The sequence below is a fragment of the Acinonyx jubatus genome, chromosome B4 (genome assembly GCF_027475565.1).
Source record: "Acinonyx jubatus isolate Ajub_Pintada_27869175 chromosome B4, VMU_Ajub_asm_v1.0, whole genome shotgun sequence".
NCBI lineage: Eukaryota > Metazoa > Chordata > Mammalia > Carnivora > Felidae > Acinonyx > Acinonyx jubatus.
The window spans coordinates 24,113,233-24,138,083 of NC_069387.1; the positions used below are offsets into that span (position 1 = coordinate 24,113,233).

General features: G+C 40.4%; 1 protein-coding gene across 2 annotated transcripts in view; it reads left to right on the forward strand.

The window, feature by feature from the left end:
- The window catches only part of APBB1IP (amyloid beta precursor protein binding family B member 1 interacting protein), a 95,399-nt gene extending 80,227 nt beyond the window's left edge, over positions 1 to 15,172 (forward strand). For both annotated transcript variants that reach the window (XM_027073676.2, XM_053225412.1), the window contains exons 11-14: positions 3,605 to 3,703; positions 4,298 to 4,409; positions 11,724 to 11,827; positions 14,329 to 15,172. In XM_027073676.2, coding sequence (XP_026929477.1) covers positions 3,605 to 3,703; positions 4,298 to 4,409; positions 11,724 to 11,827; positions 14,329 to 14,838 — 825 coding nt within the window. In that variant the 3' untranslated portion in view covers positions 14,839 to 15,172. The remainder of the gene's footprint in view (positions 1 to 3,604; positions 3,704 to 4,297; positions 4,410 to 11,723; positions 11,828 to 14,328) is intronic.
- Positions 15,173 to 24,851: the final 9,679 nt, after the last annotated feature.

Genomic DNA, 24,851 nt, shown 5'->3' on the forward strand with positions numbered 1-24,851 from the left:
CTTCCAATGAGCCTTTCTCATTTTCTGTTTTCAAACTTTTACTATGAAACTCACCATGACATAGGGTAATCATATATTTCTTTACATATGTCTCCCCCACACACCCCCAGCCACCACTTCCTAATTATGGTGTGAGCCTCTTATCTGTATTAATGAGGGACATATTCCTTAGCACCCAGAGGTATTTGGTGAATGTGTAGGTGCTTTGCTCTTAGTTCACCCACTCCCTTTGGTCTTGGACAAATGACTTACCCTCTCTGGCATAGTTTTCTTGTTTATAACACATAGTTACCTCACTTTAGAGGATCTGTAAGATCCCTCTTAACAGTAATGTTCTGCAATTGCCCTGACCTTTGTGTGCCTTTCAGCATGTCCTACAAGAGCTTCTCTCTGTTTATGATCAGGAATAATCAAACCAGTTGCACAAGAGTCTGGCCAGGGGTACTGAACCAGCATTTTTTCCTTAAACCCCTTCATAAATAATTTTTCAGCAAAAGGCTCAGTTAAGGAGTAAACCCTTTGGCAGGGTCCTAAGCCATGACTGGAAAACAAGCACAGTTACTTGCTATAGGATGTCCTGAGAGCCAGAAAGCAGCCTCGTGCCCACTAGATTAGCTCATCTTAGAATCATAAAATTTAAGGATTTCAAGAGACCTTTGAGGTCATCGGATGCTGTCTCCTGTATACATTTGTAGTATGTGTAGTGTAAGGAGGTCAGTGAGAATGTTGGAGAGAATGAACCAAGATCTGTACACCTGTCTCATCACCATAGGAGGAGCCATTGTTAGAACTCAAGTTCAAGAGTTCTTGCCTCTTTCTTATGCTCAAAAGCCGTTTTGTTTAATGGCTTTTACTCTATTTGGATTTTACTCTATTTGGATAAATAACATACTTAAGAATTATTTATTGTGCTATTTAAGTGGATACCTCTACCCAGACAGCTGATTTGTGCATTTGACTGCAAGCATACATGATGTAAAGTCTGCTCTTGGGAACCTGGCTCTCACGTGCCATGAACCAAAAAATAAATGAAAAATATTTTAATACACCAAAATCCAAGGTAACATTGTCAACTTTTTAAATGTGTCAGAAATAAAATAACAGTTGCTTTCTAAGAAAAATTATAAACAGCCAACTGCCAAAGAGACCCATGTTTGCCCCTCTTAAATGACCGTCAATAAGAATACTGTTATGGGGTGCCTGGGTGGCTCAGTCGGTTAAGCGTCCGTCTTTGGCTCAGGTCATGATCTTGAGTTCGTGAGTTCAAGCCCCATGTTGGACTCTGTGCTGACAGCTCAGAGCCTGGAGCCTGCTTCACATTCTGTGTCTCCCTCTCTCTGCCCTTCCCCCGCTCACACTTTGTCTCTCTCTCAAAAATAAACATTTAAAAACAATTTTTTTAAAAAGAACACTGTTATAAGTTAAGGGGCTTTGTTTCTGGTGCTGGAAGACAAGGACTGTGGTTTGGTTTTGTGAATTTTATGGCTGGAGAGAGTGCTGCAGGCATTTGTGGAATGTCACATTCCATATAGGGACTAAGTCCTCAGCTTAGTGTACTTATCATCAATGTGACCTTCCAGTTAATTAATGTAACAAATCCGTTTTTGCTGTTGGGCCACATTATCCGCGTTGATAGTTTCAATTTTAAGGGCCTCCAACGGGAATGATCATTGGGGTAACATTTGTAAAGCTAAAATCTAACAGTTATATTAATGAGGAAGCACTGAACCCCAATAACGAAGAAATGCGCAGCAGCCTTACAAAGTGCATGCTGCCATCTGCTGCCAGAATGGAGAACTACAGGCATCGTTGGGCAGCCTGGTGTCTGTCACCCCCGGAAAACCTAAGATGATTTTTCGTGATACAGATGCAAATTCTGAGGGCTGAAAGACCTAAACCAAGGGAATGGTCCATGTAAAGACAAAAGTATAAAGGTGGACATTCCTCAACTGGGTCAAAGGGCCAAAAGAAGGAATTCTTTACAATTTCTGATTTTTTTTTTTTTGTGGTATCTTTAAAGTTTGAAATTTTGACCTAATAGCTTAATATAAATACAGAAATTCTAGGCAGTAGGACAAAAGACCCCCAAGGTTCTAGTGTACCATGGGGTAAAATATATAGGAACTTCTCTGGGCCTCAGTTTTCCCCTTTGTAAAACCAAAACTTACTAAGCTTTCATCAAGCTCGTAAGAGTCTGTATGGGTCTTGTTATCCCTTCTGGGCAATAACAGCAATGAGTTGTTAGATCAGCAGGGTGACTGGTCCAGATGTTGCTTCTCAGATTCATACTGAAGTTAAAGGCACGGCGTCGCTGGCTTACATCAGCTTTAAAAACAGCCATTTCCTTGAAGGTCAGTGATGAAGCTGGAAGCAAAAGTGAAAGGGAGTAGTGTGTGCAATACCCTTAGAGAGGAACTGGTCAGCTCCACTCCTTTCCGGCACTGAGGATGGCTTCCCACTCTGTCAGCACTCCATTTCATGTGCACCACCACTAATTTATGCCTGTCCTAGCAGGATTAACAAGCTCCTCTGAGAGATGGAGGCAGAAGAGTTGGTCTCACACACACACACGCTCACACACACGCATGCACACATGATGGCTATGTTTGTAATTATTTTTCTCTATAATAAAGCTTATTAAAAATGATAAAGGCCCATGAAAATTCACATGGCACAAATCTTAAAATCTAGATTTGGTTGCCTGCCCCTCACCTTGTACCCATGACACTTCTGGCTGAACAGGAAATCTTGCTTTTGTTCATTATTTCCTTCAACAGTTATTTCCACCTCTAAACCAGAATACTGACCACATGCCAGGCCATTGCTAAGCACTGGGGGTCTTCAGCAGTGAACGGCAGACATGGTCCCCACCCTCACGGAGCACCCAGTCTATCAGAGACAGACACACACAACAGAAATTACAGAGGCAACAAGGATTAAGGAAGAGGGGCCCAGGTGATCTGATGACCAGAGACCAGTGTCTCTCTCCCCTCTTCATGCCTGCCAGTGTCACTGCTGTCTCTGACCATGAGCTCCTGGAGGGCTTGGGCCCTAGTGCAACACCCCAAGCCATTGCCACTTGAGAATAGATAGAATATTCCTTCCCTGGGACACCCATCCAGAGGCCAAGATGGCCAGTATGAGTAGGAGATGACAGTTAACAAAAGGTGAAACCCTGAATTCCTGATAGGGGAGATATCCCTAAATATCCCTAGGACTGGTTGGGAGTCACAAAGCATTAATTCTGGGACTTAAGAATTGCATCAGGGAAGTTCCTTTATTAGATAAATGGAGAAACGATTTGGATTTCTTGTGGGAAAGGAGATGTGGTATATGCAAAGGCTTTTAAAAGCTAAAAAAAAAAAAGGAGAAATTAAAATTATTATGGATAATACAGTAAGAAGTGCTTATGATAAATCATGTCACAAATCTCTTAAATCCTTTCAAAATTTAGCCCACTCTAAAAATACCCCTATTTCTAATCCTGAAATTGCTGCCAGTAGCAATTTGCCACCACATCAGGAAATTAACATTGTTAGTCTTAAATTTTTTTTTGAAAAGTGCTAATAGTTTATAAATGGTCTTTGAAATTACTTTTTTCTAGCATCCCCAAATTCAGAAGGAGTCCCAGTATATCAAATATCTCTGCTGTGACGATACAAGAACCCTAAACCAGTGGGTCATGGGAATAAGGATTGCCAAGGTGAGAGAGCATTTGGGCTCACCCTATCTTGAATTGCATACCAGCATCCTGACCTGGGTGGGTCCAGTCTCCGTGCTGCTGAGAAACAGCTGACCCATTCTCTGTGAATCAGAGCTGAAGATCCTATCTCATTTATTTGCCCATTGGGGGTTTTTTTAATAGCGGGGAGTGATAGAAACACGGACCTCTCCAATGACCTGAGAATCAGGATTTACTCTCCCATAGACTTCTCAGACCTTCATTTACTCTTGGAGAGCTTTGCATGTGTCGTGTGTAATTAAGAAACACGATGTGGAAACTGGTAGATTTATATGAAGACTTATGTACTCAAAATCGCGTGGTGAAAGCTCTCCTCTAATGTCTGGGTATGAAAGTATTAACTGACTCTGCCAATCTGGAAAATTACTTAACATGTGAAAAAAAAACGATTTGTGGATGTTTTGTTGAAATCCTTACACTAAAAAAACAACTCCAGAAAAGAGTGAAAAGAGTAGCTACACAGTACTTTTTTTTTCTCAGTACGTATATTGCAATCAAGTGCAGAATCTGGGATAAATGGATTCCTCTCTTGCTTCTTTTGTGTTCTCTCCCCAGTACGGGAAGACTCTCTATGATAACTATCAGCGGGCTCTGGAGAGGGCTGGGCTCGCCTCTCGGACGAACCTGAGTACTGTCGGAGCAGTTCCACCAGCCCCACCTGCCACAGGTACCGTGCAGAGAAGAAATTCTCACACCTGTTCAGAGCTCAGAGCTCATGTTCAAACTTACACAATACATTTTGTAAAAACAGAACTTTGTTGGCACTGTGTACGTTTCCCTTCTGATGGTCAGGCTCAAGATCTCCACACACCTGGATCTATTTCTTCAGAAGTGATTCTTAAGCAAAGCTTCGACCACTTTTCTCGTGATATGCTCATGGATAGGATGGCGATCACCAGTGTAGGGTGAGCTGGTCGAGTACTGTGTCTCATCAGAGTATAAAGGTTATATTTGTCCAAAGCTCCACTAGCACCCAGCAGACAGCCCACCCAAAGGACGCGATCAGTGATATCATGGCCAGAGCCTTGTACCCAATCCTGGATATCACACTCTATAATAACATAACAGCTTCTTGCGTATATTTTTAAGGAGGACAGAACACTGAGAGATGAAGAGGGTACAATGCATTGCTTTACATATACTCGCTCTGATTCTTACAACAGCCCTGCAAAGTATAGATTATCATCTGCGCTCCTCAGCTGAGGAAACTGAAGCTGGGAGAAGCATAGTACCCAGCATCTTGTCAGTGGCTGAGCTACAATTCATACACATTGTCTTTATGATAACTAATGGTTGAAAGAACTGGCACCATTTACAGCAGAAAAGTTCTGATCATTGTTTTTCAGTGTTAAAGAACAGTCCTAACATAAGGCTAGTATGTGTATTCTTTGCTGCTCAAAGGGTAAAAGCAGCTTAAAAGTGTGGAAGGTGCAATAAGGTAGATTTAACCCAACATTTAAAAATATTTCCATTAGATGTGTCCAGCCTGGCTGCTCTGTGAACAATGAGTTTCCGGAAGTGTCTATGCTGAATAAAACTGTTTTCTGCAGAGCACTTACCACAATGTGTAATCATTTTGTATATCCATTAACTCATTTGGTGCCTGTTTTCTCTACCAGACTCTTAAGTCTTGAAAGGACAAAGGACCATTTCACCATGTTCCACACATTGTGTTCCCAGAGCTTAAAGCCTGGCACATAGTAAATGTTTATTGAGTTACTAAACAAAGGGTTGCCGAGGTTGGTTGAGAGTTGGGTTTCCTAATTCTGTTAGTCTTCAGCTTGGGAGTGAAACACCACTTAAAAGTTCTTGGCTGTCAAGCTTCCCCTTTCACTCTTTGGAGTGAGGCATCCTGAAACCATCTAGGGTATCTCTCCCAGGGTCATTGGTTTCCTTTCCAGTAAAGACTCCTGGGCTCTGTGGGAGGCATATCTGGCTCACTCCCATGGGTAGAGGCCCGTAGGTACCTTTAGGATGGGGGCTGGTCACCAAAAAGAGGAAGCAAGTGATTCCACCACAGAGCTTTGGACATCACCCACAACTGGACACTTAATACTGCCTATTGATCTCACTGTGTTTCTGTAGACTGGCAGTCTTCAGCCAGGGATGACTTTGACCTCTGGGGAACATTTGGCAATGTCTAGAAACATTTTTGGTTGTCACACCTTGGGGGAAATGCCAGTGACATCTAATGGGTAGAGGCTAGGAGTGCTGCCTCCTACAATGCATAGGATAGGCCCCCACACAACAAAAATTTTCCAGTCCCAAACGTCAATAATGTTGAGCAAACCTGTTCCAGTCAACGCAATCTCCTAGTTTCTCATTGTTTTGGATGTTCTTCACTCTCCTCAGATTTCCAACCCCCAAATCTTTCACTCTCAGCAAAGGAACCATCAAATGGGAACTCCTTTGACTCCCCACCACTAAAACCAACAACTTACCTGCGTCTGCACCCATCCTAGTCGCATCCATTCTGTTACATCCTAACAAGGGCCATTCCTTCCATGCATGCCCTGGTCCCTATTCCAACACCAGCTGATGTTTTGCAGTACTCTGACACCCACCAATGGAGTTAGCTCAGACCAAGGGCACTGTCCCCAACAAAGCTGCCTTTCTTCCTATGTCATCCACACATCTGACCTCCTGGCTACAATTTCAGGGGTTCCCACTAGTTCTGGTTGATTAGAATGACTCACAGAACTCAGAAAAGTGCTATCCTTATTATTACAATTTTATCATAAGGGATACATATCAGGACCAGCCAAACGAAGAGACACATGCATAGCGCAAGGTCTAGGAGGGTCCTGGCTGCAGAACTTCTTTGTCCTCTTATTGACCACATGATTGATTTCAGTCCCCTCCCCAGAGGTTCGATTAGCCCAAAGCCCCAACCCTCTAATCACTTGGTTCATCTTTCTGATAACCAGCCCACATCCCAACCCATCTTGTTAGCATAAACTCAGATGTGATCCTAGGGGTTCACTGAATAGCAAAGATATCCCAGTCACTTTGGAAATACCAAAAGTTTTAGAAGTTCTGTGCCGGGAATTCAGGACAAAGACTCGACAGATACTTTATTATACCATCCTCTTCTGCATTCTCTTCTGCTCTACTGAGTCCTTATCATTGTTCCCTTCTCCAAACAAACAAATAAGTTTTAAAACCCTCCTATGACTCCACACCTCCCTCCAGCTATTGCCCCACCTGACAACCAAACTGTTTTAAAGGGTAGACTACATTTGCTGCTTCCACTTCTCTACCCTCACTGACTCTGCCACCAATTTCAGTCAAGCTTCTGCCTCTAATGCCTTATGGAGAAAGCTCTTGCTAATCCGACCAGTGGCCTCTAGGCTGCTAAATGCACTATTATAAACCCCTGTTCTTCTCTGACCTTTCAGCAGCATCAACACATTCCTCCTTGAAACAGTCTCCTCTATTGGCTTTCAAGATAGTACACATTTGGGGCACCTGGGTGGCTCAGTCGGTTATTGTCCGACCTCAGCTCAGGTCATGATCTCAGAGTTGGTGAGTTCAAGCCCCACATCAGGCTCTCTGCTGTCAGCTCAGAACCCACTTCTGATCCTCTGTCTTCCTCTCTCTCTCTCTCTCTCTCTCTGTCTCTCTCTCTGCCCCTCCCCAACTCATGCACACGTGCATTCTCTCTCAAAATAAATAAACTTAAAAAAAAAAAGATAGCACATGCTCCAGACCTCTCATCGTACCCCCAACTGCTATGGTCACTCTTTTCTAACCTCCTCTACTAACTCTTCTACCCCACCTTAAATTGCCCACAGCCTCATCAATCAATCCTAACCCTTTTCTCATTGACAGTCCCTCTAAGTGGTCTAAATCCACTCCTGGCACCATCTATGTGCTGACCACCCACAAATATATAAATCGAACCCAGACTTCTCTGCTGACCTGCAAAACCATGTATCCAGCTGTCTGCTCAGTGGCTTCACTTGGATACATCAGACTCGATGTCTGTAAAACTGACTCCTCATCTTATCCTCCAGACTTGCTCCCCCACTGTTGTTCTCAGTTTTTGTAAATAATACCATCGTCTGCCCAATTGCTCGTGCAGGACTCATGGAAGAAAAGCTCACTCATGCCCAAATCCAATCACCTCCAATTCCTATTGATTCTACCCTCTAAATATTGGTCAAATCTGTCCAGATCTGTTCATCTCCATTGTCATCAAATCCCACCCAACTTCCATGATCTTTCACTTGGCCTCCTCTGGCGGTGCTCCAACTCAACTCCCTGCATTTGCAGACTTTTCTCTCTCCTTGACTCACCTTTTTAAATGTAAATATGAGTTCTCCCCTGTGGGTAGCCCTTCAGAAGCTTCCCACTGCTCTTAGATAAAGTCCCAAATCCTTAGCAAGGCCAACTAAGCCTGTATAATATGAGCCTTGCCCAGCTCTCCTGCCTCTTTCTCCACCCGTGTCTTCCTGTTCCTGTCACATGGGCCAGTTGTTCTTCCTAGTTCTTCAAAGGCTCAAGCACCATCTTTTCTTAGGGAATTCATAGATGTTATTACCTCTGTTTGTGATGGTTTTTTTCTTTCATGTAGCTAATTCCTTCCTATCCTTGGGTCTACAATGAATTGTCCTTTATAAGCCAGTCATAATTAATAATCTTTGTGATTATTAGTTTAGTACCTGTTCTCCTAGATACTGAAAGAAATCATGAAGTGTTTCTGCTATGATTTCCCAACTGAAAAACATGGAGACGTTCTGTATCCAAAGTGCTTAACAAGTAATTCGTTCTTGATGAATGGCAGCTTTTATTTTCCTATTAGAGAAGAGCCATAGAGGGTTTTTTTTAGTACTTATTAAATCACTTTATGACTTTAGCAACTATTTTTAGTCCAGACCCTTCACATGGCAATTGACACATGGCATGGCAGTCTAACTCTGTCTGGTTTAAGCAACAAAGAGTGATGGGGAGAAATTTATTAATGCACAAAACTAGGAGGTCTGTGGGTAGGCTGCTTTCAGGTATAGAAGGATCCAGGGATGTAAGTGATGTCGTCAAGATACTGTTTCTTTAGGCACTGTCCCCCTGAGATGTCAAGGACTGTCACTGACTCTCCAGGCTGACATTTCTCACACAGCCAGAAATCGTAGTACAAAGAGGATGCCCCCATCTCTGAAAAAATTCTGGGACGGCTCTGTTTCGTGCCTGTCCCTAACAGTCTCACTGTACCCAGGAGCATGCTGTCTTCTGATTTGCCAGATCAAGTGGTAGGGTCAGCCTTTCACAAACCACATGGGTTAAGAACGAGGGAGGTGGGGGGCGCCTGGATGGCTGAGTCAGTTGGGTGTCTGACTTCAGCTCAGGTCATGATCTCATGGTTCATGGGCTCATACTTGTTTAATAAACTTCCCACCCATAATTCCTCCAGGGACTCCTAGAGAGACAGTGGGAGAGGCTGTATTGCCACTTGACAGCTGGGACTGTTAACACAGTGACAGAACAACCTAGATCCCAGTCAGTGGCACCTGCAGAATATATGGGATATGTGGGCACACATCAGTTGTCCCAGGATGGGGCAGAGAGCCCATGGGAAAGTCTGGATTTCCTGGTAAATAGGAAGACAGCAGCTTGGAACATTTAGGATTATTATTATTATCTGTTTGTTCTCACCGACAAAGACCAGGTCATCCTACTTACATAAAAATACACACTATGTTGCTGGGAAATCAGCCTGTGTATGTGTTTGGACAAAAGAAGCAAAAAGAAAATATAATTTTTGCCCTTCAAAAGAATTTCCCCCAATGGTCTTTAGTATTCAGATTTAGTCTCTGCTTGCACAAACGCAAAGGTGTTTATAGATAAAGAAAGGATTTGAATATGTATAAGACGAAGGAGGAGAAAGAGAATAAATAGCCCAAAGGAAATGAGAAGATAGAGCACTTTGGAATCTCAGATGTTTAAATCTCCTAGGCACGATGGTACGGTGCACAAAGTCTTACAAAAAGTCTTAAATAGAAACATTCTAAAGCTTAAAGATGTTTAGGCCTGTTGCTTCCTGACCTCCAGAACAAAGCTGTGACTAATCAGAGACGTTTAATAAGCCTTAGAGTGAGAGAAATGCACATTTACATGGCACATCATGTACGTTCCAACAGCTCCACTCAGAACAACGAGGTGGCTGTCCTTGCTGAACAAGGGACATGGATTTTATCATTAAAACACTGACAGGAGAGAAAGCAATTCTAGCCTGTTCTAATATTTCAACTGCATAAACGGACACGAATACCTTTTTTCATTCTGAAATCATCTCAAACACAGAAAAGTTGCAAGAATAGTACATAAAGCCTTCATGTACCCTTTACCCAGATCTCCAGTATTGAGTGTTTGCCATATTTGCTTTATCATTTCTCTCTCCCCACTCCCGCTTCTCCCTATGTTATCCAAAGACATTTTTTTTTCTGAACCACTTGAGAGTAGATTGAATCTATCACACACCTTTGCCCCTAAGTCTTCCCTTTGTGACTCCTAAAAATCAAGGCTGTTCTCTTACGAACCATAGTACAGTTACAAAATCCAGGAAATTTAGTATTCAATATTGATAGGATATTTTTATCTAAATCACATCCATATTCCCTCGATTTGGATGTGTCTGATGTTTCCTTATGATTCATTTCAGACAGTGCATTTTTGGTGAGAATACTGCATGAGGGCCGCATGTCCTCAGGTTATCACAGTCAGACACATATGACATCTGTTTGCCCCTCATTGGAAACATTCATTTTGACCACTTGGTTAATGTCCGATATCTCTCCTGTGCAGATTTTTCATTTGGTACTTAATAATTTGCAGAGAGATACTTTAGGCCCTGTTAATATCCTCTTCCTCATCAAACATTCCCCTCTTCCCAATGTCATGTCCTTAATAGCCTTCTCTGAGTTGTTATGTAGATGAATGGGTTTCTCAAACTACTGGAAAAATATTTAAAGAAGCAAGCAAATGGCCATCTCATAAATATTTGACAGAATAGCAGGCAGTGGGCATAGCTAAAGGAACCTCTGAGTTCACTCAGTGGCAAGAGCTCATGTCGTGGGCTGGGTGGCAGTTTGGTCATTGGAGAAATGTCTTTTGTGTGTGGAGGCATGGCCGTCCTCTCCAGGATGTTCTCTAAGGACCCAGAGAGATCCACATACATCCAATGAAATCTATCAGATTCCCTCAAAACTGCAAAACCTCAGTTAGCCTCACTTTTGTGCCAAAGGGTAAATTAAAAGGGAAGAAAATAAAATAAGTGCTTATCATGACTTGCTGGGAAAAAAACCTATTCCAGGGTATCTCAGGGGTCTGCACATTTTACTCAATCCCCTGTGTCTTCTATTTTTGTGCCCATCCTACTTTTTTGTTGAGAATAATGTTTAAAAGTTGTTCCTATACACAGCATGGTATGAAACTAGAAACATACGTTTCAAGTGTTTATTATTTTTGAGAGAGAGAGAAAGTGCATGCATAAGGGTGGGGGGCAGAAAGAGAGGGAGAGAGAGAATCCCAAGCAGGATCCATGCTGGCAGCACAGAGCCTGACGTGGGGCTCAATCCCATGAAACATGAGATCATGACCTGAGCTGAAACCAAGAAGGATGCTTAACTGACTGAGCCACCCAGGCACCCTGAAACATAGGGTTCAGAAAAATCTTCAGCAACTGGAATTTTTAAAAAGTTTTTCAAAGTTATTCTCCAGTTGTCAAAAGGCTTTTGAAAACAGAACATATCATTCTCTAGGCCCCTAGTTAATCGAGATGTCATAGCCTACATAAAGCATTCACCTTCCTGAACCTTGCTGAATCTCATGAAGTGTTGCCATAGAACCTCAGACTTTCTGTAAGGCCTGTATACCTAGAATTCCTTGTCTTTTGCTTTGGAAATATAAACTATATTTTTAGATGAACTCACAAGAATGCTGAATATGCCTTGCCTACTTTTCTTGTCTTTATTCTCCCCTCCAGGACCTAAAGCAGGCACCACCCAGGCCAATGGGCAGATTCCCCAGGCTGCACATTCTGTAAATGCTGTTCTTGAAGAAGCCCAGAAGCAGGCAGAAACTACTAAGGTAAGACCAGAGAGTGACTGGACGTCATTCTCAGACTGTCTCCAGTAAGCCCGTATTCTAAACCATTAGCAGTGTCCAATAACTGCTCCTCCGAAAAGAGAAAATCTAGTTCCAACTACTAAGAAGTCACTATAATTTCATTTAGGTAATTGTGTGGGTTTTTTAATCTTAAAGTTATACAGGCTAGAATGGAAAGTTAAAGCCGACTGTTACCACATTACTTCAGAAAAATGTAAGAATTTTTTTTTTTTTAATGCTAAGGCTTGGTAAATATTTTTAATTTAGCTCCATTGATTTTGACTGAAGGGCTTTTCTTGATTTAGGCAAGTGGTTTTAGCATTCTGAAAGTGGCACCTGAGTTTTAAACCCTTGGGATTTTTTTTTTTCCTGAATAAATTAGAGCAACCAGTTAGTCAGAAGCCCTATATTAAATGTGAAAATCCCCGAAACCAGATTAGAAGACTGCTAAAAGGGTTCTGTTATAAAATGTGCATTTTATATTTTTCTGTTAATGTTCTGCATACATCCTCAGGGTGATGGAGAAGAAAACACATTTTAAAATACTAGCCAAATTGACATAGCATTCTCCATAATTTTTTTTTCAGTAAAGGAGATTAATGAAGATTCATTTAAATTTATCTAAAAATTATAGCTGAAAGTTGTAATCTAGTTACTAGCCTAATTGGTAACATCTCAACTTACTATTCTGTTGAATATTTTCCATGTGTGATTCAAAACAACCTTAAATAATTGTGCCTTCTGTAATTTTTCACTTCATTCTCCCCTTTGATTTTGTCCATCAGTCAGTGGTGGGAGCAATTAAATCCTGTATTTATTGAATTTCTTACAATTTTTGAAAACCATTGTAGACCGTTAAAAGTTATATTACTCTAGTATTATTAGCTTCTCAAGTCTGACATCATACACTGTGCTTTCAGTGATTATTATTTCCGTGGCTCCTGTAATGCCTACCAAAGAGAAACACTCTAAAATGCTGAAAGCAACAAAAGGACCCCAAAATAGAAATCACTTCACCTTGTGTGAACATCAGTTCCCAAACTGCCTGTTGAGAAATTTTTTTAAATTACATCACTAGCTAATTAGTTTATCGTGCTAAGCAAATAAACCAAATAAAATAGAAAACTCAATCATAAGGCACTTTGTTAGGAAAAAAAAAAAACTTCTAAATTTAATCGTCAGTGGTAAGAGGTTGTTAAAGAAAAAAAAAAGAAAGTGAAAGCCTGATAAATTGTAAATTGCAATGATAATTATCACTGACACAGAGGGATTCAGCTAAGCTGCCTGGAATCCCTGGGGAAGTTGCATTATATAAACGTAATTTACTATCATCGATTTCCACCGTTGGCAGAAGGACTGCGCCTCTGTTAGCCTTTGGCCAAGTTCGGTGTTGTGGTTTCTGCCCAGCAGCACGTGCAGTGTAATCTTACTCTGCAGAACCCAGCCACACCTTTAGCTCATTTAATATGAACGTAACCTTGAGACAGAAATAGTAAAGATTATGATGCTTGATTTATACCTGATCAGCCAGCCAACTTTCACACAGTTCACAAAAGGTAAATCTAAGACTATGGACCAGATGTGTGGATTCTTGGTCCACCCACCACCTCCCTTGAAGCTGTTAGGTCAGAGGGAGTGAAGCATATAAGTGGTTTCTCCCTGGTAGCCCACAGTCATGGGCAAAGGTTTCTTTGTTCTCAGCATGCCAGCAACCACTGATGCAAGAAAAGGCAGGCAGTTCTTTCATAGGAGAGTCTTTTTTGTGCTCAGATTTGTACAAAGGTTACCTGTAGCCTAAAGTACATCATCTTTGTTCTATAAGAGGAGGACATCTAAGCCAGGAGATTTGGGGACAGTTTCGGGAAGCTTCCTAATCAGCTCTCTGCCACTGGAGGTATGGTACAAAAGGAAAATAATTTCACAGACACCTGCTTCTGACAATTGAGCTTCACAACCTGCTCAACTCAGACCAAGAAAAATGGTATGGCTGCATATGCCTAGGACCCTAGTGGCTTGTCTTGGGAACCAGGGCATGAGTGGGAATTCCAGGAGAGCCATTTTGCTTCCATTTTGAGTTTCCTTAGGCTGAGCTTAGGGTAGGTAAAGACTGAAGTAACCACACAAGGAGCTAAACTCCTTATCACTAAAGCTCTTTTAAAGACATGGATTAGTCCCCTATAAGGTGGTTGGTTGGGAGGAGATACATCTCTAATCTAATAAACACCTCATTGAATAGGACTAAGTCTTCGATTTATCAAAGAAGACATGGTAGGCTAGCATTAAATAACGTTATTATTGGTAATAATGTTAGAGGCCATTTGGAGTCATTCTCCTTACTCACAGCAAACATGAGCTAGCTCATGAACAACTTGTAGAATTGGCCTGAGGAGTGGAGGTCCCCCCGCCCCTCGGGAAGCAGACACTGCCCAAATCAGCAAGACCTCACCTTTCAATGGAAATATGCTGTGGTTGCTCTGTTGAAGGACAAGAAGCCAGCTCTTGGTAACCACGACCCAGGAACACCCAGAGCCCATCACCTTCCAAAGTCCAGCCTGCCACCGCCCCCTCCCGTGCGAAGGTCTTCAGACATCTGCGGCAGCCCAGCGACAACCCCCAGGGCCAAGGGCATGAGCAGCGGCTTCCCTGCGCCGCCGCCCGACGACTCTCTGCCACCACCCCCGCCGCCACCGCCCCTGGAGGACGACGAGGAGCTCCCTCCGCCGCCCCCCGATTTTAACGAAGGGCCCCCGGACTTCGTGCCTCCCCCACCGCCGTCGTTTGCAGGGGATGCTGGGTTATCATTACCGCCCCCGCCCCCGCCCCCACCTGCACTCAACTCTCCGAAGCCGCCTCCCGTTGCCAGCAAAAGACCTCCCGCTCCCCCGAAGAGGAAAGAGAATCCAGGACCACCTGGTGGAGTAGGGAGCGGAGAGCAAGATTTCATGTCCGATCTCATGAAAGCTTTGCAAAAGAAAAGAGGCAACATGTCCTAAGGGAAACAGATAAATATGTTTGTGTGATGGGTATAATCATTTCTAACTCAAGTACATTTTTGCTACTTTATCTTCATGACACCTTATTCATTTTAGATAAAATATTGACGCATTCAGACTAGAAATGGTGTAAAACGTCTCACTGCAGCGCAAATATGTTCATAATCATTAACCTATAACGGAAGCAAGAGTATCTGCCTAAATGTACATACCTTTCCTATGTGTTTCCACCTCCCTGAATTCGTTTTCCTTTACAAATTAACTGGAATGTTTTATGTTTATTTTATTGTGTTCAGAAGCATCAAATTAATAAAATTTAAAAGTCTTCCTTGAGGATGGTATTTCTAGAAATATCAGTGTGTAAATCTAGTGTGCTATCAATACCACATTATATATACGTGACCTTTATAGCTTTGAATTCTAACATCTTGTTAATTTTTGGTATGTTTTCCATCTCCACCTCCATGACCTTCAGAATTTTCTGAAAAATCGAATGAGGAAACAAACAGGAGGCAGAATGAATTCGGTTTCTTTGAGACTCATGTCCTGATTGCCGGGAGTCCTGGACATACACTGTTTGGGTTAGGGTTTTCCAATGGTCAAATAGCATAGTAATGAAAAAAATACATATTTAGAGTTTGGAGATTCTCTGTTATTACACTGCTATGAGTATCCTATAGATTAAGATTTAGGGACAGGAAAAGGCAATCATTTATATTCTTTAACCTGGAATGTTTTCTCCCCAGTAAATCTGATGCTCAATTTTTTTAAGTTTTTTTTTAATGTTTACTTTTGAAAGAAAGACAGAGCATGAGCAGCAGAGGGACAGAGAGAGAGGGAGACAGAATCTGAAGCAGGTTCCAGGCTCTGAGCCATCAGCACAGAGCCATACACGGGGCTCGAACTCACAAGCTGCGAGATCATGACCTGAGTCGAAGTCTGATGCTCAACCTACTGAGCCACCCAGGTGTCCCGATGCTCAATTTTAATAGCCAATTTATCTTGAGTTCCTGTTACCCTATATCTCTTCTCTTTCAAATCATTTTCTGGGAGTTCTTTTAGATTTTCTTCATTTTATTTCCATATTCTGTTTTATTTTTCTTTTTAACTGTGGAACACCTCAAAATCTTTTTTTTTAACTGAAGTATAATTAACACACAACGTTACATTAGTTTCAGGTGTACAGCATTGTGATTCAACAACTCTATGTTATGCTATGCTCACCATAAGTTATTACAGTATCGTTGATTATATTCCTTATATTGTGCCTTTTATTCCTGTGACTTATTCATTCCATAGCTGGAAGCCTGTATCTCCCATTCATTCCCCTTCACCCATTTTGCCCAGTCCCACATCCTCTTCTCCTCTGGCAACCATCCGTTTTTCCTCCATATTTAAGGGTCTGTCTCTGCTTTTTATTTGTTTATTCATCTTTTTTAGATTTCACATGAGTGAAATGACATGGTATTTGTCTTTCTCTGACTTATTCACTTAGCATAATATCTTCTAGATCTATCCATGTTGCTGCAAATGGCAAGATTTCATTCTTTTTTTTTTAATACTTATTGATTTGAGGGAGCATGCAAGCAGGTGTAGGCAGAGAGAGGGGGTTGGAGGAACTGAAGCGGGCTCTGCACTGACAAGCTGACAGCAGAGAGCCCGACAGAGGGCTCAAATAAACCATGAGATCATGACCTGAGCTGAAGTTGGATGCTCAACTGACTGAGCTACCCAGGTGCCCCCTCATTCTTTTTTTATAGTTGAGTAATATTCCATTTTGTGTATACAGCACATCTTTATCCATTCATCTATCAGTGGCCACTTAAGTTACTTCCATATCTTAGCTATTGTAAATAATACTGCAATAAACATATACTGCAATAAACATATCTTTTAGAAATAGTGTTTTCTTTTCTTTTTTTTTTTTTTTTATAAATAGCCATTAAAGGAATTGCTGGATCATATGGTGTTTCTGTTTTTGTTTGAGGAAACGCCATACTGTTTTCCACAGTGGCTGCACCAGTTTACCTTCTCACCAACAGTGCACAAGGATTCCTTATTCCCCACATCTCAAAATCTTTTTTTTTTAATTTTTTTTTTTACATTTATTTATTTTTGAGAAAAAGAGTGAGACAAAGCTTGAGCTGGGGAGGGGCAGAGAGAGAAGGAGACACAGAATCTGAAGCAGGCTCCAGGCAAGCGGTCAGCACAGAGCCTGATTGGGGGCTTGAACCCACGAACTGTGAGATCATGACCTGAGCCAAAGTCGGATGCTCAACCGACTGAGCCACCCAGGCGCCCCTCAAAATCTTCTTAAAGTGGGTATAAAATAAATAATAATGTTACTTTCTACTTAAGGAAGATGATTAATCTTTTTTTAAGTTTTATTTTTATTTATTTTGAGAGGGAGTGTGGGAGGAGAGGCAGAGAAGGAGTGAGAGAATCCCAAGCAGGCTCTGTACTCTCAGTGTGGAACCTAACTTGTGAGATCAAGAGAACTGAGCCTAAAATCAAGAATTGGACACTTAACCAACTGAGCCACCCAGGTGCCCTGGAAGATGATTAATCTTGTGTTTTAGCATTTGGGTGGAAAAGTAAGCTCTAAACTGACATTTAAAACAAAAATGCAAATTCAGATTTTAAAACAAAAATATTTAATAATTAAAACTGATAAAGTGCTCTACATTTTTCCCAAGCATGTCCCTAAAATTGAAGATAAATGATTTACATTAAATCTCTCCTCGGGGTGCCTGGGTGGCTCAGTCAGTTAAGCATCCGACTTTGGCTCAGGTCATGATCTCATGGTTCCTGAGTCCAAGCCCCACGTGGGGCTCTGTGCTGTCAGCTCAGAGCCTGGGGCCTGCTTCAGCTTCTGTGGTTCCCTCCGTCTCTGCTCCTCCCCTACTCATGTTCTGTCTCTCAAAAGTAAATAAACTTTAAAAAAAAATTTTAATAAAAATAAAAAAAATAAATCCTCATGCACTGTACTCTTTTCTGTTTGTTTTTGTTTTATGATGATCTTTTGATATCAGATGCTGCAAAAACATCTGGGGAAATGACCTGGGGAAAGCCTGGTCATTATGCAGATCTCTGAGACAATACAAGAAAGGTGTTAATGGCATAATTTTCTTAGAAACTGATTCTGAGCTCACAGGTAAAACAATGTGGCCACACAGAATTGTCCAGTTGCTTCAACCTTACATAGATTAATGAACAAATCCTGTGATGTTCAGAACAAAAGATCCTTCATTAGAATTATCTGGATCTGGGGCACCTGGATGGCTCAGTCAGTTAGGCATCTGACTTCAGCTCAGGTCATGATCTTGTGGTTCATGAGTTTGAGCCCCACGTCAGGCTCTGTGCTGACAACTCAGAGCCTGGAGCCTGCTTCGGATTCTGTGTCTTTGTCTCTCACTGCCCATCCCCTGGTTGCACTCTGTTTCTCAAAAATAAACATCAAAAAAAAAAAAAAAAGATCTGGATCTTAACTTACCTTGATCAAAATTACCGCCTAGTTTGCAGAGGAAGAAATTCATTGGGATTTGAGGAGGATAATTTAGAATTCAGTGCCTCTCCAATCAAAAAAATAATAACCCCTTGCTTACTTTATTTCAGAGTATAAAAACCTTGATAGCATCCCTCCCCCACCATGTCTAGAGCAGGAAACAAGGACTCTCCATCTCACAGCCACAGAATCACCAAGATGAAGGGACCCTGGAAACGACCCACTACATTAAGCAGGATTCTGACTGTATATAACAAAACCACTGGAGCAATCTTAAGCAGAAAGTAGGACTTGATTACAGAACTCAGAGCAGAATGCAGGTACCCAAGGCTCCCTGTGTACATAGACTGTAAGGCGGGGCCTGGGACTGGTCCCTGGAAGCTCATAGTTCACCCTTCTGCTCATTTCTGCCCCTGTCCACACGCTTGCCTTATTGTCACTCTCTTTACAAACACCATCATTCTCTTTGTGTTGTCACTCCACTTTTCAGTTCTGAAGGCAGAAGACAGTCGGGCCTGACAATATGCTTAACCTAGAGCCCAGGGCTGAGTCATAGCCTGGGTCTCCTAACTTCTATCCGTACTGTACCTTTCCTTTACAGAGAAGAACTATGAAAATTCAAACATTAAAATGTTTGTGAATTTTAGCATCTGATAATACATACACACACACACACACACATACACACATATGTATGTATGTATTTTAGGAAAGCTATTGAAGAGAATTAACTGATTTTGTGGGCAAAATATTGATAGTTTTACTCAATGCATTGTGTCGCTCCATTCCTTGTTTGCCTGTGTGGTGGGCCCACTTTGATCTCCACTCTATGAGTATCCAAAAAAGGATCCAGTGTTAAGGTCTTTTCAGTCAGGAATCTTAGAAATCAGGGCTTCTTTTGCCTCATCTCAGAGTAGAAGTTTGCTTTCAAGAGGCCCAGGCACCAAATCAGGAGCTCTGTGCAGTTTTCACTCAAATGGAACAGAATCTCTGGTGTCTTGCAGAAGAATCTTCACAAACACTACTTATACATGAGTCTACCTAGGTCAGCCTCAAAAATGCACCAGATTTGTTCCCTGTTTATGAAAAGCTTAGCCACAAATTTAGATGTGAGGGAAGTACCAACATTGGGGTGGAGACAGCAGGAGAAGAACTATGGAATTAAGACAGTAATTCTAGGGGTGCCTGGGTGGCTCAGTCAGTGAAGTGTCCCACTCTTTTTTTTTTAAGTTTATTTCTTTTTAGAGAGCATGAGCAGGGGAGGGGCAGAGAGAGTGAGAGAGAGTCCCAAGCAAGGATTATGACCAAGAGCCAAACCAAGTGTTGGACGCTTAACCTACAGAGCCACCAAGGAGCCCGGTAAGTGTCCCACTCTTGATATTGGCTCAGGTCATGATCTCACAGTCATGGGATCCAGCCCCATGTCAGGCTCTGTGCTGGGTGCGGAGCCTGCATGAGATTCTCTCTCTCCTTCTCCCCCTCCCCCTCCCCCACTTGTGTGCATGCACACACTTTCTCTCTAAAAAACAAAAACAAAAAACAGTAATTCTTTATCATAATTTATAGCTATAGAATTTCTTGCATAATATTGCCAATAGGACAAAGACTAGAATACCTGCAAAGCAAAATAAAACAAAACACAGGTTTGATCAGGTTTACAAGAAACAAGATTTAACCTGCCAGGAGACAGAATCTCCTGCTCTCAGAAGGTCTCAAAGGGGAAATGAACATTTAAGCTTCTACTACGTGTTTTAGGTATTTTATTTAGTCATAGAAACAATGGCTGGTATGATAGTGAAATTATCACACACTGATAACTGAACCTTTGAAGTGTAAGACTTTTTTTACAACTTAATACACTGTCAGTTTTTATAAATGACCCCATCTATGTTTAAGTACATGTTGCTTAGAACAAGCTTGCTAATAAGCATGTGGCTCAAGTCTTCCACAGCCTAATATCTAGTCCGCTTGATACAATTACTTGGAAGAATGTTTTAAATTCCCTTTGACGAAGGTGGATTTGTCAATAGCTTTTAATTGTTACAGTAAATTCTGCTTTTATATTCTGACACTTTATTATAAAGTGTAAACAAAATTTATTTGTATATTTTGTGAATTATGAATTGAATGCTATATCTGTATGTATTGTTTTCTGCTTGTTATATTCACACACCTACACCATCTCTTTTCAGTTACTTGCCTGAAAAAATCTTTCGGTTCATTTACTCTCAAACTTTTGACATCATTATGTTCTAGCTTTGCCACTTGTAAATGGCATATAAGGGGATTTTGTTGTGTTTGTATGGAGTCCAGCAAATATTGTCTTTTAGCTGGAAAATTTATTTTTTTAACTCTTATTGTAATGATATATTTGCAATTGTTTTTAATATCTTATTTTGTAATTTCTATTTGGATTTTTCTGTTTTTTTTCTTTCTATCTTTTCATGTAATTAAGGATTTTTCTCTTACTCTGTTTTTTAATCTTATTAGAAAGCTGTACACTCTGTTTTTTCAGTGGCTGCCTATAAGTGACAGCATCATACTCAATATAAGTCTAAACAACTTTAACCAGGACAATACAAGACTTGAGAACACTTAAATTTGAGACACACAGACACACACAATTATTGTCCAATATTTGAGTTCCATCTCAGGGTTTGTTTTTTTTTTCCCTAGAATATCTTCATTACACCCTCATTCTTGAAAGATGGCTTCACTGGATACAAAATAACCTGTTGGCAGTAAATACTTAGTAAATACTAGACAACAGTGAGTTCTTTGAAAAGATTGTCCCCCTATCTTCTAGCTTCCACTGTTGCTGTTGAGAAGTTGGGTGTCAAGTTATATATAGTCTCTGTTTAGCACAATCTAATCTGTGTGTAAGCTATCTATTGAGTTTTTAAAATTTTTTCAATGACTTAAATTTTTAAAGCAGTTTTAGGTTCACAGCAAAATTGAGCAGAAAGTAGAGGGAATTCCCTTATGGCCCCTGCCCTCCTGCACTTTTAACATTCTGCAACAGAGTGCTACATGTATTACAATTGATGAATTTCATTGACACATCATTATCACGCAGAGTCCACAGTTTACCTTAGGGTTCACTCTTAGTGTCAACACCATCTATGGGTTTTCACAGATGACATGTATCCACCTTTACAGTACCATACAGAATAGTTTTGCTGTCCTGAAAATACCCTATAATCCTCCTATTTATCATCCTCTCCCCCAAAGCCCCTGGCCACCACTGATCTTAAAAAGATCTGTCTCCATTGTTTTGCCTTTTCCAGAATGTCGTAAAGTTGGAATCACATAGTGCATAGCCTTTTCAGTTAGCTTATTTCATGTAGTAATATGTATATAATTCCATGTCTTTTCATGGCTTGATAGCCCATTTCTTTTTAGCGCTGAATAATATTCCATTGCCTGGATGTACCACAGTTTATCTATACATTCACCAACTGAAGGGCATCTTCATGGCTACCAAGTTTTGACAATCATGAGTCAAGCTACTGTGTGATGAATTGCATGGTAAAAGTCTGTTTAGTTTTGCAAGAAACTGTCAAATTGTCTTCCAAGGTGGCTGTACCATTTTGCATTCCCACCAGCAATGTATGAGATTTCTTGTGCTCTACATCCTCACCAGCATTTGGTGTCATCCGTGTTCTGGATTTGGGCCATTCTAATAGGGGTGTAGTAGTTCATTATTGTTTTAATTTGCAATTCCCTAATGACATATGATATTGAGCACATTTTCATATGCTCGTTTGCCATCTGTGTATCTTCTTTGGTGTGGTGTCTGTTCAGATCTGTTGCCCATTTTTTAATCTGGTTCATTTTTTTATGTTCAGTTTTAAGAATTCTTTATATGTTACATATAAAGAATTATATGTAATTATATCTATGTTTATATACAGTTCTTTATCAAATGTGTCTTGTGCAAATGTTTTCTCACAATCTCTGACTTGTCTTCTTCTCTTGACACTATCTTTCACAGAGCAGAAGTTTTTAATTTTAATGAAGTCTATCTTATCAGTTCTTTCATGGATCATGCCATTGATGTTTTATCTAAAAAGTCATTGCTAAACCCAAGGTCCCCTAAATTTTCTCCTATGTCATATTCTAGGAATTTTATAGTTTTGCATTTTATTTTTAGGTCTGTGATCCATTTTGACTTAATTTTTGTGAAAGATGTAAGGTTCGTGTCTAGATTTTGCTTTCACATGTGATATCCAGTTGTTCTACAACCATTTGTAAAAAGACGGTCTTTTCTCCATTGTATTGCCTTTGCTCCTCTGTCAAAGATCAGTTAACTGTATTTCTGTGGTCTTATTTCTGGGCTCTCTATTCTGTTTCCCTAATCTGTTTGTTCTTTTGCCAATACCACAAGGTGTTGATTAGTATAGCTTTATAATAAGTCTTGAAGTCAGATAGTCACCCAGTTTTGTTCCTTAATATTGTGTTGGCTATTCTAGATCTTTTGCCTCTCCATATAAACTTAAGAATCAGTTTGTCAATATCTATAAAATAGCTCACTGGGATTTTGATGGGGATTGCTATGAATCTATAGATCAAGTTGTGAAGAACTGGCATCTTGACAATAGAGTCTTCCTACCCAGGAATGTGGAATATTGCTCCATTTATTTAGTTCTTCTTTGCTTTCTTTCATTAGGGTTTTGTAGTTTTCCTCACATAGATCTAATACATATTTTGTTAGACTTTTACCTAAGTATTTCATTTTGGGGGTGCTAATGGAAATGGTATTTTTAATTTTGGATTTTAGTTGTTCGTTGCTAGTCTATAGGAATGCAATTGCACTTGACGTTTGCATATAACCTTGAATCTGGCAACCTTACTATAATTGCTAATTAGTTCTAGGATCTTTTTTTCTTATCAATTGTTTTTTAATTTTCTACATAGAAACATGACTGTATTTTCTTCCTTCCCAGTCTGTATACCTTCTATTTCCTTTTCTTGTCTTATTGAATTATCTAGGACTTCCAGTATGATGTTTAAAATCAGTGGTGAGAGGCAACATCCTTACCTTGTTCCTGACCTTAGTAGGAAAGCTTCTAGTTTCTTACCATTAAAGTGTTAGCTGTAGGGTTTTTGTAGATGTTCGTTAGAAAGTTGAGAAAATTCCCCTCTACTCCTAGTTTGTTCACATTGTTTATCATGAATGGCTGTTGAATTTTGTCAAATGCTTGTTTCTGCATCTGTCGATATATCATGTGGTTTTGGTTTTACTGATTTTCTCTACTGATTTCTGGTTTTCAGTTTCATTGATTTCTGCTTTTTCATTTCTTTACTTCTGCTTATTTTGGACTTAATTTACTCTTCTTTTTCTAACCTTCCAAGTAGGAAGATCAGATTATTGATTTAGATTATTCTTTTCTACTGTATGCATTCAATGCTATAAATCTTTCTTTAAGCACTACATCCCACAAATTTTGATAAGTTGTATTTTCATTTCCATTAAATATTTTTTCATTTCTCTTGAGATTCCTTCTTTGACTTATGTGTTACTTAAAAGTATGTTGTTTAGGGGCACCTGGGTGGCTCAGTTGGTTGAGCATCCAACCTCAGCTCAGGTCATGATCTCGTGGTTCATGGATTCAAGCCCCACGTCAGGCTCTGTCCTGACAGCTCAAAGCCTGAAGCCTGCTTTGGATTCTGTCTCCCTGTCTCTTTCTGCCTATCCCTCACTCACGCTCGCTTGCTCGCTCTCTCAAAAATGAATAAACACTGGAAAATTTTTTAAATAAATAAATAAAAGTATTTTGTTTAATCTCCAAGTTTTTGGAGATTTCCCAGGTATTTTTCTGTTATTGATTTATACTTAATTCCATCATAATCTGAGAGCAGACATGGTATGATTTATATTCTTTCAAATTTGTTAAGGTGTGTTTTACAGCTCAAAATATGGTCTGTCTTGGTGAATGTTCCATGTAAACTTGAGAAGAATGTGTATTCTGCTGTTATCAGATACAATAGCCAATAGATGTTAATTATATCCAGTTGATTGATGGTGCTCAGTTCATCTGTGTCCTTACTAATTTTCTGCCTGCTGGATCTGTCCATTTCTGGTATTATACATGTTGTGAAGTCTCCAGCTATAATAGTGGATTCATCTATTTTTCTTTTCTATTAGTTTTTGCCTCATGTGTTTTGACTCTCTGTTGTTAGGCACATACACATTAAAGATTGTTATGTCTTCTTGAAGAATAAGCCCTTTTATCATTCTGTAATGCCCTTATTTATCCCTGATACTTTTCCTTGCTTGGTTGTCTGCTCTGAAATTAATATAGCTAATCCAGCTTTCTTTTGTTTTTGTTAGCATGATGTATCTTTTTCCATCCTTTTAATCTATATATGTAATTGTACTTAAAGTGGGTTTGGGGGTGCCTGAATGGCTCAATCAGTTGAGCGTCCAGCTTCAGCTCAGGTCATGATCTCACGGTTCATGGGTTCGAGCGCAGCCTCAGGCTTGTGCTCAATGCTTGCTTGGAGC